The sequence below is a fragment of the Chanodichthys erythropterus genome, chromosome 23 (genome assembly GCF_024489055.1).
Source record: "Chanodichthys erythropterus isolate Z2021 chromosome 23, ASM2448905v1, whole genome shotgun sequence".
Lineage (NCBI taxonomy): Eukaryota > Metazoa > Chordata > Actinopteri > Cypriniformes > Xenocyprididae > Chanodichthys > Chanodichthys erythropterus.
The window spans coordinates 17,480,337-17,496,886 of NC_090243.1; the positions used below are offsets into that span (position 1 = coordinate 17,480,337).

General features: G+C 34.8%; 1 protein-coding gene across 1 annotated transcript; it reads left to right on the forward strand.

Moving 5' to 3' along the window:
* The first annotated feature begins 3,446 nt into the window (after positions 1–3,446).
* LOC137014128 (DNA ligase 1-like) lies at positions 3,447–13,218 on the forward strand. The gene is made up of 11 exons (XM_067378286.1): positions 3,447–3,488; positions 5,840–5,918; positions 6,306–6,629; positions 7,582–7,785; positions 8,057–8,110; positions 8,252–8,314; positions 8,982–9,068; positions 9,612–9,680; positions 10,334–10,387; positions 10,529–10,597; positions 10,874–13,218. The coding sequence occupies exons 2-11, from the start codon at positions 5,876–5,878 to the stop codon at positions 11,089–11,091; spliced, it is 1,185 nt and encodes a 394-aa protein (XP_067234387.1). The 5' UTR covers positions 3,447–3,488; positions 5,840–5,875; the 3' UTR covers positions 11,092–13,218.
* The last annotated feature ends 3,332 nt before the right edge of the window (positions 13,219–16,550 follow it).

The following is a 16,550-nucleotide window of genomic DNA, read 5'->3' on the forward strand; positions in this document are numbered from 1 at the left end:
CTCACTGAAGGATTTTATAATGGTTGTTGTTATATTATTATTGTCACTATTCTAATAATTAACTTGAAAACAGTAGCAATGCAAGCGTTGTGTAGTGCTGATGTCAGTGTGGAGCGGCAGTGTTTTACCTCATCTGTCTTATGAATGTTGAATCATCAGCGATCGATCTCTCTCTGTCCCGGGCCAGTACTGTATTCTCTATCTGCTTGACTTCTTCTCTGATTTTCTTTGGTCTCAGAATATCTGTACACCACAGAGCTTTACACTTTCTCTCTTACTCTGGCAATCTGTCGTTCCTTGACATTTTGTATGTGAATGAAAAGGAAGAGACATGTCACTTTTTTTAATTAAAATTGTTCCAGCACAACTCCAAGTGTTTGTGGTTTTATTATAATGTACATGATGTTTGTGTTCATCTCAGTGTATCAACATGAAGACTAAACTTTCTCTCAGGGTTTGCTTCATCAACTGTTTTGTGTTTTGTTTCACTTTCACTTCACAGGAACAGAAAGCAAATGTGTGGGAAACTGTATCTCGGAACTATTTAGCTGCTTTCATGCCGCACTGTTTGAATTGTTTCCAGCATTTCACTGTCAATAGAAGTACATTAACTTTGTTTTGTCATAACAGGACGTTACCAAGCTCTTGTGTCTGTTGCTCAGGTTCTGTGTGAGTTTGAGAGGAAGGTGGATCATTCTGGATCTTCTCTTCTGTTATGAGACTTTCTGTGGATTGACAACAGGAGCTTGAAGGGTTTGGTACATCTTCATTCAGTAAAGAGCGCCATCTAGTGGAAAGACATTCAAACAACGCCAGGACGTTCACTACTGAAATATCCTGAGCCGTCTGAGAGAGAAAGATGGCCAGAGAAAACGGAGTAAATGTTATTGAAATACAGTATATATATCATTAAATATAAATTATAAGCTATAAATGTGGTCTTGAACAGAGTACTGACATGTAGCCTAATCCCTAACCCTAAAGTATTGTTAATTCTTAGTTCATGTTAACTAAAGTAGTTAACTAATGAAACCTTACTGTAAAGTGTTACCAAAATGTCTATTTACATTTTGTTCGTTTATATTTCAGTTTTATTTCAAGTAACAAAAATGTTTTCTAATAGTTTCAGTTTTAAGGAGATTAATGTCTCAGTATTATCCTGTGGTTTCTCTCTCTCAGTGTGGCGCCATTAGTAAACATCAGTACGTGAAATGGAGGGAAACTGGTGTGGCCTTTGAAATGAGGGAGGGGCTTTACCAAACAGCCAATCAGAGTCTGCTTTCTACTAGAGCGTTTAAGCGTGCGTGTGTGTGCGTGTGCATGTTTTTGTGACACATCAGGACACATTTGTATAATGACATGGGTACATTGGTGTAAAGTACTTGAGTAATTTTACTTGATTACTGTACTCAAGTAAAATAAAAAATCCCCCAAAATAATACTTGAGTACAATTAAAAATCAATACTTTTACTTAATTACATTTTTTTTTTTTTTTTTTTTTAGAAAAAAAAATGACTTTTTACTCCTTACAATTTTATTTACAGTCAAAAAGTACTTCTTTTTTGGAGATCAGTATTTTCCCTTGCTATTACCAAACCAATTGAATTACGCTGATGCACAGTTTAATTTAAATGTTATTTATTCTGCCAATGAGATTCGTTTTCACATTCCATGAAATTGGTCGATTTGTAATTAAATACAGTTCTAAAGCAGGATAAAACCTTGTATGTGGTTCATTCACTTCATGTTTTTAGAGATTAAAGTCTTAAACAAGAATCTTTAGTTTTCATTCTTGCTGTTACTTTTACTTTTTAATACTCAAGTACAATTTAATGTGGTATTTTTTACTTGTACTCAAGTATGATTCTGCCCAGATACTGTTACTTTTAATTGAATAAAACTTTCACTCAGTACTTGTATTTTAACTTGAGTAACATTTTTGAGTACTTTTTACACCACTGCATAGGTATTAAGGAGAGGGTGACTTATGAAGACATTACTCCTGTCTCCATTTTTCAAAAGGCTTATAAATCATACAGAATGGTTTTTTTTTTTTTTTGATAAAGTAAAAATGTGCACAGCTTCCTGTGATGGGAAGGTTTAATAGGGTTGGTGTAGGGCAATAGAAAATACAGTTTGTACAGTAGAAAACCACACCTATGGAGAGAACCCGTAAACCACAGATTGTGTGTGTGTGAAGCATTAATTATTGGCAATGTTAAGAGGATTTTCAATTAATGTAGGCCTGTTACATTCTTCTATTATTATTAGGCTACTATTAGGTTACTTTTATTATTAAATTAATATTATAGTAAATTTGCTCCGTAATAATTTCATAGCGCATAACTGACGTGCTGTGAGCAGTGTTGGGGAAAGTGACTTTTAAAAGTAATGCATTACAATATTGCGTTACTCCCTAAAAAAGTAACTAATTGCGTTACTTTTTATGAAAAGTAATGCGTTACATTACTTTTGCGTTACTTTTTCTCACCGGGGCTGGGCTTGCTTGTTTGTTTTTAATAACAACAAAAAAGTTCTATTTTTGGCAAAAAGGCCCTTTCACACCAAAAGTGAAATGAATAAGCCTCAGGCTATAGAAAAAGCATATTTACACCTATACAGTAGAGGGCGCAGCTCAAACAAACCTTTCTAATCTAAAGTATTTTTTGCTTATTAGTATGATATTGAAGATCAGCAGCAAAGACATTGGTTAATAATTGAGATTAAATACATAAAGTATATTTGTGTAATTTAATATAGTTAATTATTACAGGTTTGCAAAAATTCTGAGATTGCATTTCACTGTTTTTATTCATTTTGAGGAACACTGAATGTTTTCATGCAAGTGAGATAAGTAAATGCATGTTCACATTTAGTCTAAAACTACAATAACCATCATGTTCACACAGCGCACACAACACCATCTGCACTTTATTTCTCTCAACATGGGGACAGGAGAGCTGTCAGTCAATAAATGTGAAAAAGTAACTTAGATATTTTGTTGTAAATTGAAAAAGTAATGCGTTACTTTACTAGTTACTTGAAAAAGTAATCTGATTACGTAACTCAAGTTACTTATAATGCGTTACCCCCAACACTGGCTGTGAGGATTATAAACGATTTGGCTATTATCTCCTCTTTGAAAATTTAAAATGAATTATAGGCCTATAATTAAAATTACTAACAGTCCGTAATATTTCCTAACATTGTAGTCATCAATGAAAATGAAAAGCAACTTTACTTAAAACACCGACTTTAAAAACAAACAAAAAAACAACCTGTTTAACACGAAATACTCTTCTCATTTGTTTCATAGCCTGTACGGGCCACAAGAGAAATAATGGAATAATTTAAGACAGTTTTACCATTATCAGCATATTATGTTGAAATATGTCTCGTGGTCTCTGCGAGTAAATGCTCCGTTAATACTGCGTCAGATCAGATGCATACAGCTTTTTTACTTTCACTTTCAGTGAAAACTGGCGAGGTAAGAAACTTTCACGGCACAACTCTTGCGCAAAATTAACACGTTGCTTGTGTTATATAGCCACATTTATTGGCTCGCCTTCTTGGTTTAAAACGGAAAGATTTCTAATATCGCGACGTAACAGCATAAATGGCAAGTCAGAGAACTTATTTCTTTCTTTGTAGCCTAGATCGATTTACGGTAGGCCAAATGCAAAACCTGTGAGTGACGGATGAAAATATCCTGCGTTTAACTTTAGATTAGAATTCAGTGCTGTTGCTCCAACTGGACTCAAAATATTCTGGTTGATAGGACAGTACAAGCCAAGGTGAGCTACAGTCTAAAATAAAGATTTTTCCCTCTTTGCTGTCTTCAGATCTGCCGGAAGTCTCTCGTGTGAGTTTTGCTGGTGTGACGCATTACTGTCTGACTCTTCTCCGAGAGAAGAATCTTTCATAATACTTAAATAGGCTACATTGAAACTGAATATATTTGGTGTGATAAATATTCCACATTCATAAAGATTCACGGTGGTGTTTCAAATAATAAAGCATTTACGAGGTTATTTATGAAGCCAATGAAGTGAAACTAAAACAAGAGAAACAATACGTATACTATAGCCAAGAAACTTTTCTTCTGTTCTTTGGATCAGTTCATATTCTGTGGATTTCGTTTGAACACACCAGTAACTCAATAACTTGTGAGGACTGAGTGAGCGTTTTGGCGCTTCATAAGTATTTAATAGCCTATATTTCGGCCAGAGCATTGCCTGCTGTCTATCAGTTCTCCAGTAGGGGGCAGTAACGTGCTCATTTAACCTAATTTGTGCGAAATATGTGAATTATTTATTATAAATAAAAAAGTAGCCTATGTTTGAATCAGATGTAGTAGGCCTAATGTTTTATTACTTACATTTTTACATTGTAATGCTGTTGCTGCTTGTGTTCAGTATCTTGCTGTTTATAAAGTCAAACCAAAAATTTTTCAGATATTTTTGATATATTTTTTACTAGTGGGTGCAGGACACTATAGTTCATTTATGTAAGTGAGGATAGCAAAATAAAGTAAACTATGACATATTTTACCCCCCCAAAAAAACTACCAGTAAAATTGATACAAATTTGGAACCAAAAATTATTCAGACACTTTGACCTGACCATGTTTTGCTTAAGTGTTATCTGACATCATTAAGATTATTTTTTTCTGACACAGTTTAACTCTGAGATCTTGTCATATTTTATTATCATTTTCTTATAGTGAATAAATTAATGAATTTAAAATGTTCAAGGTGTCTGAATAAATTTTCGTTTGACTGTAGCATTCATTGAACAATGTTAACATTTGTTAGCATAAGTGTCTGGATATTGCTTACTGGCTGTAATGCTGTAATGGTATGTTTTAAACTAAGAAGTTGACAGCAACCTTTTCAAATTTATTATTGTTTGATATTACAGGCTAATCTTTCTATTTTTAATACAAGAATGTGAATTAATGATGAATACTTTTCACATACCACCTTGACCAGTTGTTTTGTGTGCTTTAATTATGCTAAAAACTTTTTATTTGGATCGGTTTTGTTAAAAATGAAAATTCTGTCATTTATTACTCACCCTCATGTCGTTCCACACCTGTAAGACCTTCGTTCGTCTTCGGAACGCAAATTAAGATATTTTTGTTGAAATCCAATGGCTCAGTGAGGCCTGAATAGGGAGCAATGACATTTCCTCTCTCAAGATCCATTAATGTACTAAAAACATATTTAAATCAGTTCATGTGAGTACAGTGGTTCAATATTAATATTATAAAGCGACGAGAATATTTTTGGTGCGCCAATAAAACAAAATAACGACTTATTTAGTGATGGCCGATTTCAAAGCTTCAGGAAGCTTCGGAGCATCATGATTCGGATCGCGTGTCAAACCGCCAAACTGATGAAATCACGTGACTTTGGCACTCCGAACCGCTGATTCGACACACTGATTCATTATGCTCCGAAGCTTCCTAAAGCAGTGATTTGAAATCAGTCATCACTAAATAAGTCGTTATTTTGTTTCTGCATTTCAACAAAAATATCTTAATTTGTGTTCTGAAGATGAACGAAGGTCTTACGTAGTTATTAATGACAGAATTTTCATTTTTGGGTGAACTAACCCTTTAATACTACAGTATGATGTAGCATTTATTAACAAAGTTTTGTAAATACTATAATATATACTACAATTTACTATAGTATGGTTCAAAAAAAAGCTCATGTTTAGGTTTTTCCCTTACATGTTTTATCCATTCTGAACAGTTTAGATTATTGCTATTTGATTAACATCAAAGTAAGATGTGAGGAGACATTCATTGTAACTGTTTTCTTTGTTTTACAGTGGATTTCCAGTATCAGAGTTCCAGAAATATTAAAAATGGCTGAAGCTAGAGAAGTTTCAGAAACTAATCAAGGTGAAGGCAAGTAAAAAAATGATCTGTGACTTTAAATATTTACAAAATATTTACAAAAATGACACAGGAATGAATTTAATTGTTGTCTCTTCCCAGTCTGACATTGTATATTCTGAACCTGGAGACCCTTCAGGTTTTAATTTCTTACACTAATAAAGATATACCACATTATATCACTTTTCTGAAGCTTGCTTTGGAAAAAGTGTCTGTCATTAACAGAAACATATATGCAAAGTAGTGCCATTCTTTAATAGTTTGTTTGCTTTTTGACAAGTTCCATTAAATTGTTAAAGTTTAATAAATTGAAAAAGATAATGGTGATTTTAATGCTCAAGTTTTATGGCTGTGATGGATATCAATCATGCCTTTGACAGTAAATTTCTCTATCTGAAGATTTTAGTTCTGTGGTTCCTGTATCTGCTGATCCTGGAGAAGATGTCATCTTACCTGTTCATCTCTCATCTGAAACCAGTGCTGTGTCTATGAAAATCAATTGGTCCATATTGACAGAGCTCATTTATCAGTATAAGAACCGGCAGGAGAGTACAAATAATGATTATGAGGACCGAGTGAGTCTGTCCATCCAGGAGCTGGAGAGAGGAAATGTTTCTCTGACTTTGAGAAATGTTCAAGAGTCAGATTCAGGAAAATACATATGCAAAGTCTATTGTGGTGATGTTTGTCAGAAGACAGCGACAGTTCACCTACAAGTGAGAGGTAAAATAATAAAACTGCATCTGCAACTTTTCTAGCTCATTTCTGTAGTTCATTGAATGGTCATTTTTCTCAATGAATAATCATATATTTGATTAATGGGTTTTAAATAAATATATATATATATATATATTTAAGTGTTGTGTATTGCATCATACCAATGCTTCTTTCATGTCTTCATGTCTCTCTTTACTTAAGCTGGCATATTAAACATATTGTGCGCATTTAGTAAATATTAAATTTTTTTTATTGGCTTTTTTAAGATATGACTGCAATGTAGTGGTAATGGGTTTACATTGATATTCATTTTAGAGCTTCAGAAGAGTGAGAATACATGTAAACGTAGGCATCTACTTGATGCCGAGACAAATGCAGGCTGAGATTAATGACTTTTTACAACAAACAAACAAACACTAATATAGCTCCAAACAGTGATTGACGGGGTCCAAGCACTAACAACTCGTGAAGATGACAGTATTATTTAAGTAATATATTACAATAGACAAATAATATTGTCTGTTTATTTTAATTAGTCATCCTGGCAAATTGACAAATATGTTTTCAATATCATTAGGATTTGTTAAAATAAAGATAATTCAGAGATCACAGATTTCTTTTCAAACTGATTAGACTTAGAAAAATTCTAAAAGTTTGTGTATGGGTTAAGTTTAAAGGAGAGAAAATATCATTATCTCAGTATAAAAACAGTATTCAATAAGGTTAGGTCTGAGTCAGGTCCCCATCATTATAGCAAAACAAATATTTGTTTGTGTGAGGTTAAATTTTATCTGAAAGTGTATGAAGATGTTCAGAGAATCATACTGTATCTTACTGTAACTGCAATTAAATGATCATTATTTTTCTATGATTAAAAGAACTATTTTAAACTCTAGATTTTTTTGTGATTAACAAGTTAAATGACACAATTCTCTTCATATCTTGTGATTCCCTGCAGGGGAAGGACAGCTGCAGAGAGAGATAGTGGAATTGAAGAGACAGAAAAAGAAAGTGAAACTGGATGGACAAATAAAGAAACTGGAACTGAAGGAACAGAGAGTGGAACTGGAAATGGAGAGACAGATAATGGAACCGGAGAAACAGATAGAGGATCTGGAGAGGCAAATAAATGAACTTCCCTTACCCACTCGTACATTACCTGGTAATGATCAACAAAAATTGTTCTGAAAGCATCTTCCAGATTATTATAATTTTAGAGCTGGGGTTCAGCTCTGGCTCTTGAGCTCCACTTTCTATCAGAGTTTTGCTCCAACCCTAATCAAACACCTGAACAAGCCGATGAAAGTCTTCAGAATAACCAGAAAGTTTTAGGCAGGTTTGTTTGATCAAGGCTGAAGCTAAACTTGAGGGTCAGAGTTGAAAACCCCTGGTTCGGAGATTTCTTCTGATTCATATTGTTTACTTCTTTTCAGCTTTAGGTTCTTCACCTAGACGTAGAAATAGTATCACAGGAGTTCCTCCACGCAGTAAGATAGCATTTCACATGCTCATATTCTTGATTGTTTCACTGTAACAGTAATGAAATGGGAATTATGTACATGTTGTATGCAGATTTGCAAGAGAATGACATGCTAAATGATGTCTTAATATCTTGTGATTGTCTTCAGTGAGTGATGATGAGACACCAGTGACACCAGAAACAGAAGAGGAGAGAGAGACCAGAGACACAAGTGGGGGTATAAGATGCATGCAATTGCTGTTGTGTAGTTATGATACAGGATAAATAAATTTGGTTCATTTAGAGCTTCAGAAGAGTGAGAATACATGAAAATCTAGGCATCTACTTGATGCTGAGACAAATGCAGACTGAGATTGATGTGATTGATGAATTTTTACAACAACAACAACAAACAAACCTAATATAGCTAGAAAAAGTGACTGTCATTAACTGAGCACTAACGACTCGTGAAGATGATACAGTTATACAGTGGCCATGTCTCTTTTTATATATAATGTGTCTTTATCTCTTTATGGAAGTATTAATAAAAATAATATATAATATCTAAAAATTCTGAAAGATTTGTATGGGTTAAGTTTAGAGAAGATAAAATATCATTATCTCAGTCTAAAAACAATAATCAGCATAAGGTTAGGTCTGAGTCAAGTCCCCATCATTATAGCAAAACAAATGTGTGTTTGAGAGTAAATTTGATCTGAAAGTGCATGAGGACATTCAGAGAATCATACTGTATCTTACTGTAACTGCAATGAAATTATAATTATTTTCCTGTGATTAGAAGAACTATTTTAAATTCTTTAGTGTTTTTTTTGTGATTAACAAGTTAAATGAGACAGTTGTCTTCATATTGTCAATTGTCTTCATCTGATTTCCTGCAGGGGAAGGACAGCTGCAGAGACAGATAGTGGAACTGAAGAGACAGATAGTGGAACTGAAAATGGAGAAACAGACAGAGGATCTGGATGGTAAGAAATAAATGAACTTCCCTTACACACTCATACATTACATGGTAATGATAGATCAGCAAAAATAGTTTTGAAAGCATCTTTCTGATTATTATAAAACTAGGCTAAAAATAAAAAATAAAAAGTAAACTGGGAAGGTCTACAAGGGAACATTTAGAGCAGGGGTTCGACTCTGGTTCTTGAGCTTCACTTTCTATCAGAGTTTTGCTCCAACCCTAATCAAACCAGAATAACCAGAAAGTTTTAGGCAGGTTTGTTTGATCAAGGCTGAATCTAAACTTGAGGGTCAGAGTTGAAAACCCCTGGTTCAGAGACTTCTTCTGATTCATATTGTTTACTTCTTTTCAGTTTTAGGTTCTTCATCTAGACGTAGAAATAGTATTCATGTAATTCCTCCACGCAGTAAGATGGAAATTCACATGCTCATATTCTTGATTGTTTCACTGTAACAGTAATGAAATGGGAATTATGTACACGCTGTATGCAGATTTGCAAGAGAATGACATGCTAAATGATGTCTTAATATCTTGTGATTGTCTTCAGTGAGTGATGATGAGACACCAGTGACACCAGAAACAGAAGAGGAGAGAGAGACCAGAGACACAAGTGGGGGTATAAGATGCATGCAATTGCTGTTGTGTAGTTATGATACAGGATAAATAAATTTGGTTCATTTAGAGCTTCAGAAGAGTGAGAATACATGAAAATCTAGGCATCTACTTGATGCTGAGACAAATGCAGACTGAGATTGATGTGATTGATGAATTTTTACAACAACAACAACAAACAAACCTAATATAGCCAGAAAAAGTGACTGTCATTAACTGAGCACTAACGACTCGTGAAGATGATACAGTGTAAATTTGATCTGAAAGTGCATGAGGACATTCAGAGAATCATATTGTATATTACTGAACTTCCCTTACACACTCATACATTACATGGTGATAGATCAGCAAAAATTGTTTTGAAAGCATCTTTCAGAATATTACAGAACTAGGCTAAAAATAAAAAAAGTAAACTGGGAAGGTCTACACGGGAACATTTAGAGCAGGGGTTCAACTCTGGCTCTTGAGCTCCACTTTCTATCAGAGTTTTGCTCCAACCCTAATCAAACACCTGAACAAGCCGATGAAAGTCTTCAGAATAACCAGAAAGTTTTAGGCAGGTTTGTTTGATCAAGGCTGAAGCTAAACTTGAGGGTCAGAGTTGAAAACCCCTGGTTCAGAGACTTCTTCTGATTCATTTTGTTTACTTCTTTTCAGCTTTAGGTTCTTCATCTAGACGTAGAAATAGTATCACAGGAGTTCCTCCACGCAGTAAGATGGAAATTCACATGCTCATATTCTTGATTGTTTCACTGTAACAGTAATGAAATGGGAATTATGTACACGCTGTATGCAGATTTGCAAGAGAATGACATGCTAAATGATGTCTTAATATCTTGTGATTGTCTTCAGTGAGTGATGATGAGACACCAGTGACACCAGAAACAGAAGAGCAGAGAGAGACCAGAGACACAAGTGGGGGTAAAAGATGCATGCAATTGCTGTTGTGTAGTTATGATATAAATAAATACATCTTGTAATTTTTTATAACTACAGAAAATATTTTGAAATCTGTCTTAGTCTCCTGGTCCACAGTAAAGACAAGTAGTACATAGTACTAGTACCAGGAAAGAAACTTTGGTGTGTGTTTGTTTTAGGTGAAGAGGTGACTTACAGTACCATTACAGCTGCATTTGTTTTGTGATTTAGTTCAAGTTAAGTTATGCATGTCATGTTTCTTTGCTGTCAATATTGCAGTGGAAACAGAAAGTGGTGATTCAAAGACAACACAAACAGAAGAAGAGACTACTGTCACTGACCAAGAGACCCCAGGAACATCACCACAGTCTCTGCAAAGAACAAGTACATCAGTGATTTCACCTGAAAGAGCTACACAAACACAAGAGGATCCTGGAGCAACAGTGCAAATGGATCAGGAAAGGAGACAAGAGAGTGAATCCACAGAGCAAGAGTGATTCTCCCCAGATATATAATCACAGATAGAAGAAAGTGATAGAACATCTTAATCAGTCTCATCACTAACAGGAGATACAACACAACACTAGAGAGGACAGAAGACAGAGGAGATGAGGAAGTAAAGCAAAAGAAAGCAATTAAACGTCAAGTAGGAGATTCACTACTATTTACTACTGATTTACGGAAGCTAATATGTTTGGTTAACTGACCATTTTTATCAGATTTTTCTACCATTTAGACGTGTCATGTTGGACACATCTGGAATCTTTCTAAATTTTGTGATGTTGGGTTTGGTAATGTTCAGCTTCCAGAGATTTATTTTTTTATTATGAAATGTTGTTAGAAAATCTAATCCATATTTTTTTTTGTTTATTTTTTTAAAGTACTGCTTTTTCACACGAGGACAAATTAAGATAAAAGAATAACTTTATACATTTCATAATGTACAGTGTATTTTGTCTTATCTTTTTTTTTTGTACTGCTTACACTGTTCATCTCAAGTTTAAACATTACTGAAGATTATTAGGGCCCGAGCACCGATGGTGTGAGGACTCTATTGGAATTGGTCAGTCAATTATTCTTCTTCTCTAAAATTAATCGCATTTTTGAGGGCCTAAGCATGCTCGGAAACACATGAAAGTTAGAAGTGGTGAAAAGTTACGTCTGATATGGGTTTCTATGGAAAGCCGAAAGGGCCAAATACACGGGAATTTTAACACGTCAACAACACGTTAAATACGCGTGAAAAATCAACGTGTCAAATACGTGTATTTCACACGTTAAATACACGTTAAATACACGTATTTCACGTGTTAAATACGCGTGAAAAATCTACGCGTTAAGTACGTGTATTTGACGTGTACTTCACGCGTGAAGTACGCGTTAAATACGCGTGAAATACGCTTTAAAAATCAGTTTGAACGGGTCATTGTCATTGGCTGCTGAGAACTTGGGTCAAACCATTTTCTGTGAGCTTAAGGGGGTGTACCATTCATTTACTAAGATGCCACCATTTAACATGCTAGATCAGCTTATTCTGCTCTTTTATTTGGTCATTTTTGTATAATCTAATATATTTAAACTTTCGTTTAATGAAAAAATAGATTTAATTTTTCCACTTATGCATTTTTTATTTTATTTATTTATTTTTTACAACGCCCTTACTTTTACTGACAATAAAATGCAGCATTGTAAGTTCACTGAATGCGAGTATGCTCTCTCTCATATGACCTGCAAAGTTTTTTTCTCTGGTGTGTGTTGGGGTGGGACACTGAAGAAGATTGGTGTATGACTTGAGTCGATAGACCTGCTGCAAAGTTTTGTTCTAAAGAAATAGTGCAGTTTAGTCATGCCGGCATTTTACTTTCGTTTTGTTGTTTGGTTATTTTATTATTAAAATTTATGTTGAATGTTCGCCGGTTCCCGCCTCCTTCTTCCCTTATACGAACTACGTTACAATATATATATATATATATATATAAATGTCTACCTTTAAACGAAATAATTCAAAGCGAAAAAGAAATAGGCTACTCTCTGATTATGTAGGCCTAATCCGAATGAAATGTGCATCTCTGCGTAGATGAGAGTCAGCAATGTCAATTTTTGCAGCCGACACTGATTCAGAAAACATTAGTTTATTAGTAAACAATTAAAATGTCTCCTTGCTGTTTTTTGCCACTTTCATAATCATTACTTTTGCCAGTTCTTAATGCAAGGTTTATGCTTGCGCTTGGGTAGCCTACTATATCTATATAGTACCCAAGACTCCACAGATATGGTTTATTCTCTCCAGTATTTAAGAAATTAAATGAATTTAAATGTGATTAGTCACTATTGGCTTAAATGAACTACAACTATTCGACTAGAAATAACTTATTTCACATAGTTTTGATACAGTATGTCACAAAGGTTTGAGCTTGCGCTCCGCACCGTTCTGACACAAACACAGAGAGAGCATCTACATTATTATCAGTTTAAAATTATATTACTAACCTGCACTATTTCTTTAGAACAAAACTGTGCAGCAGGTCTATCATCTCTAGTCACACACTTCAGTTAGCCTATGTGTCCCCACCCCAACACACACCTGAGAAAAAACTTTGCAGGTCATATGAGAGCATACTCACATTTAGTGAGCTTACAATGCTGCATTTTATTGTCAGTAAAGGTAAGGGCATTGTAAAAAGAAAAAAAAGCATAAGTGGGAAAATTAAATCTATTTTTTCATTAAACGGCATTTTAAATATATTATTTCTAAAGATTATACAAAAATAACCAAATAAAAAGGCAGAATAAGCTGATCTAGCATGTTAAATGGTGGCATCTTAGTAAATGAATGGTACACCCCCTTAAGCTCACAGAAAATGGTTTGACCCAAGTTCTCAGCAGCCAATGACAATGACCCGTTCAAACTGATTTTTAACGCGTATTTAACGCGTACTTCACGCGTGAAGTACACGTCAAATACACGTATTTAACGCGTTGATTTTTCACGCGTATTTAACACGTGAAATACGCGTTAAATACACGTATTTAACGTGTTGTTGACGTGTTAAAATTCACGTATATTTGGCACTCACGGCTTTCCATAGGTTTCAGAGGTGTGCCAAAATGGTTCAAGTGCCCCTCATGCTATGGTTCACAAACAAGTATGAAATTCGGTAGACAGATGCAACAGCCAAATGCCTACAAAAAGTCCCTGGGTGCAAAATCTGAAAACCCAACAGGAAGTGAGATATTTTGAATTTTCTCTGCAAAATTTTTGCAGTTTTTGACATTTCCAGACGTACTTTACCAAACTCCTCCTAGAGCTTTAATCAGATCAACATCATATTTGGTCAGTCTAATCTAAAGGACTTTGCGATGTTAAATTGTGAAGATCTTGAGTTGTCCGTGGTGGCCTGATAAATTCGATATTTTGCCATGAAACAGGAAGTTGTTGAAACTCGGCCATACAATGTCTGAATCATTACAACTGAAAGCTGAAGGCTGTAATACCGCAGGATAAGAAATCTTTTTAATCTAATCTGTTTTCATCATTAGCTGACAAATAAATGCTTAAAAACTATTTTTTTTTTTAAATTATGATGCACTGGTGAAAAAAAACATGTTTTTGTGATTTATGAGGACACAAATTTGTATAATGACATGGGTATTACACTGGTATTATGACATAAACATGAAATATGAGGATATTTCATGAGTCCTCATATTTAAAATAGCTTTAAAAACACTAAACAATGTTTTATTAAAAATGTACAAATGCAGATTGTTTCCTGTGATGGGTAAGTTTAGGGGTAGGGGTAGTGTAGGGGGATAGAATGTACAGTTTGTACAGTATAAAAACCATTATATCACTTTCATAATGACATTTTGTCAAAACTTAACACTTCATTTGTACTGAGTTCTCAGTTACTGAATATAAAAGTTATTGATATATATTGTATTTCAGTATATATATCAATTGTGCCACATGATTGTGAAACCTGAAAATGGCCTTATGCAGAGGAGATTTGCAGTAAGCATTTAATTTATTTCAAATATCTGTATCTACAGCATATGTGCATTTGTGTGTTTAAGTATGCTTAACTTGAATTATTGTTTAAGCCTTTTTGCATATTCTCCATCATGGATATTTATGGTGTCAGGCTGTCAGCCCATTTTTTTTTAGGCTGGCCTAGACCCTGGCAGTATAGATGGCATTAAAATTTTCTTTGGTCTCAGAATATCTGTACACCACAGAGCTTTACACTTTCTCTCTTACTCTGGCAGTCTGTCGTTCCTTTACATTTTATATGTGAATGAAAAGGAAGAGACAACATGTCACTTTTTTAAATTAAACTTGTTCCAGCACAATTCCAAGTGTTTGTGGTTTTATTATAATGGCATGTTCACGCTTTGCTCATCTTGTTCTCTCAGGGTTGATCGGCTGTTTGTTTTTTGTTGCGTTTCATTTATTTTTTTTCAATTTTTGTTTTGCAGTCGTTCCCACATTGGATTTGTTTTTGTTGTATTGTTTGGTATTTACAAACCCGATTCCAAAAAAGTTGGGACACTGTGCAAATTGTGAATAAAAACAGAATGCAATGATGTGGAAGTTTCAAATTTCAATATTTTATTCAGAATACAACATAGATGACATATCAAATATTTAAACTGCGAAAATGTATCATTTTAATGGAAAAATAAGTTGATTTTAAATTTCATCGCATCAACACATCTCAAAAAAGTTGGGACAAGGCCATATTTACCACTGTGTGGCATCCCCTCTTCTTTTTATAACAGTCTGCAAACGTCTGGGGACTGAGGAGACAAGTTGCTCAAGTTTAGGAATAGGAATGTTGTTCCATTCTTATCTAATACAGACTTCTAGTTGCTCAACTGTCTTAGGTCTTCTTTGTCGCATCTTCCTCTTTATGATGCTGTTACGTGCTTAAAGTTGTTAAATGGAATGACCGCAACATTTAAATGAGATGCAGCTGTTGCGGTGTGGGGAGGAACAAACCAAACAACAAGGGATGCAATTAATATCCGATATTTATTAACACGGTAGAAATAAGTCAACACAAGTAAGACATAAACTCAATGAAAGTAAGAAAAAAACGAGGATGTCGCCAAAGAAAATAAATAATCAAAACAAAACCCACTAACTAGCGCCCACGCCCCTAAACTAACTACCAAAAATAAAATGTAGAAACAAAACCGAAAACTTCGGCGCGGCGCCTTAACTAAACTCCACTAAATAAATAAACAAAAATACAAGGGAGGCGAGCACCCACATTATAACTAACATTGCTAGCTACCAAATCGAGCCGACACGCACTATACGGAATTAACAATGGTCAGTGAGGTTGATGTTATCTCTGAGCTGTCCGCAGCAAAAGGTTTCATTATTTGTCAACCATTAGGTTGACAGATAATGACTTCACGCCAGAATTCAAATGGGCTCAACCATTTAACACAAGACTTGTATCACTCTCTAACTCTGTCAGCTTAACTATTACACAGAAACAAACAACCAGGTGCTGTCTCAATAAAACACAGACTAAATAAACAGTTCGCAGACGCAAAGGATGGCTGGCTCCGGCTCGACAAGCGTGAGTGAGGTCCGAGCCCAAATGCTCACTGCAGGTGGAATGCCGCCAAAGCCTTTTAAATGATCAGCCACCCGCAGATTGGCAGAACGCTGGTTGGGACGTCAGAGCGTCATGACGTCACCAAGATGAGCACCGCTTTACTGTCAACCTAAAATTCGACAGATAGATAACAAAAAAAAGAAAAAAAGAGAGGGAGGGAAAAACAAAATACAAAAACATACGTGGAACGTAACAGATGCGCCAAATGTTTTCTATGGGTGAAAGATCTGGACTGCAGGCTGGCCATTTCAGTACCCGGATCCTTCTTCTATGCAGCCATGATGTTGTAATTGATGCAGTATGTGGTCTGGCATTGTCATGTT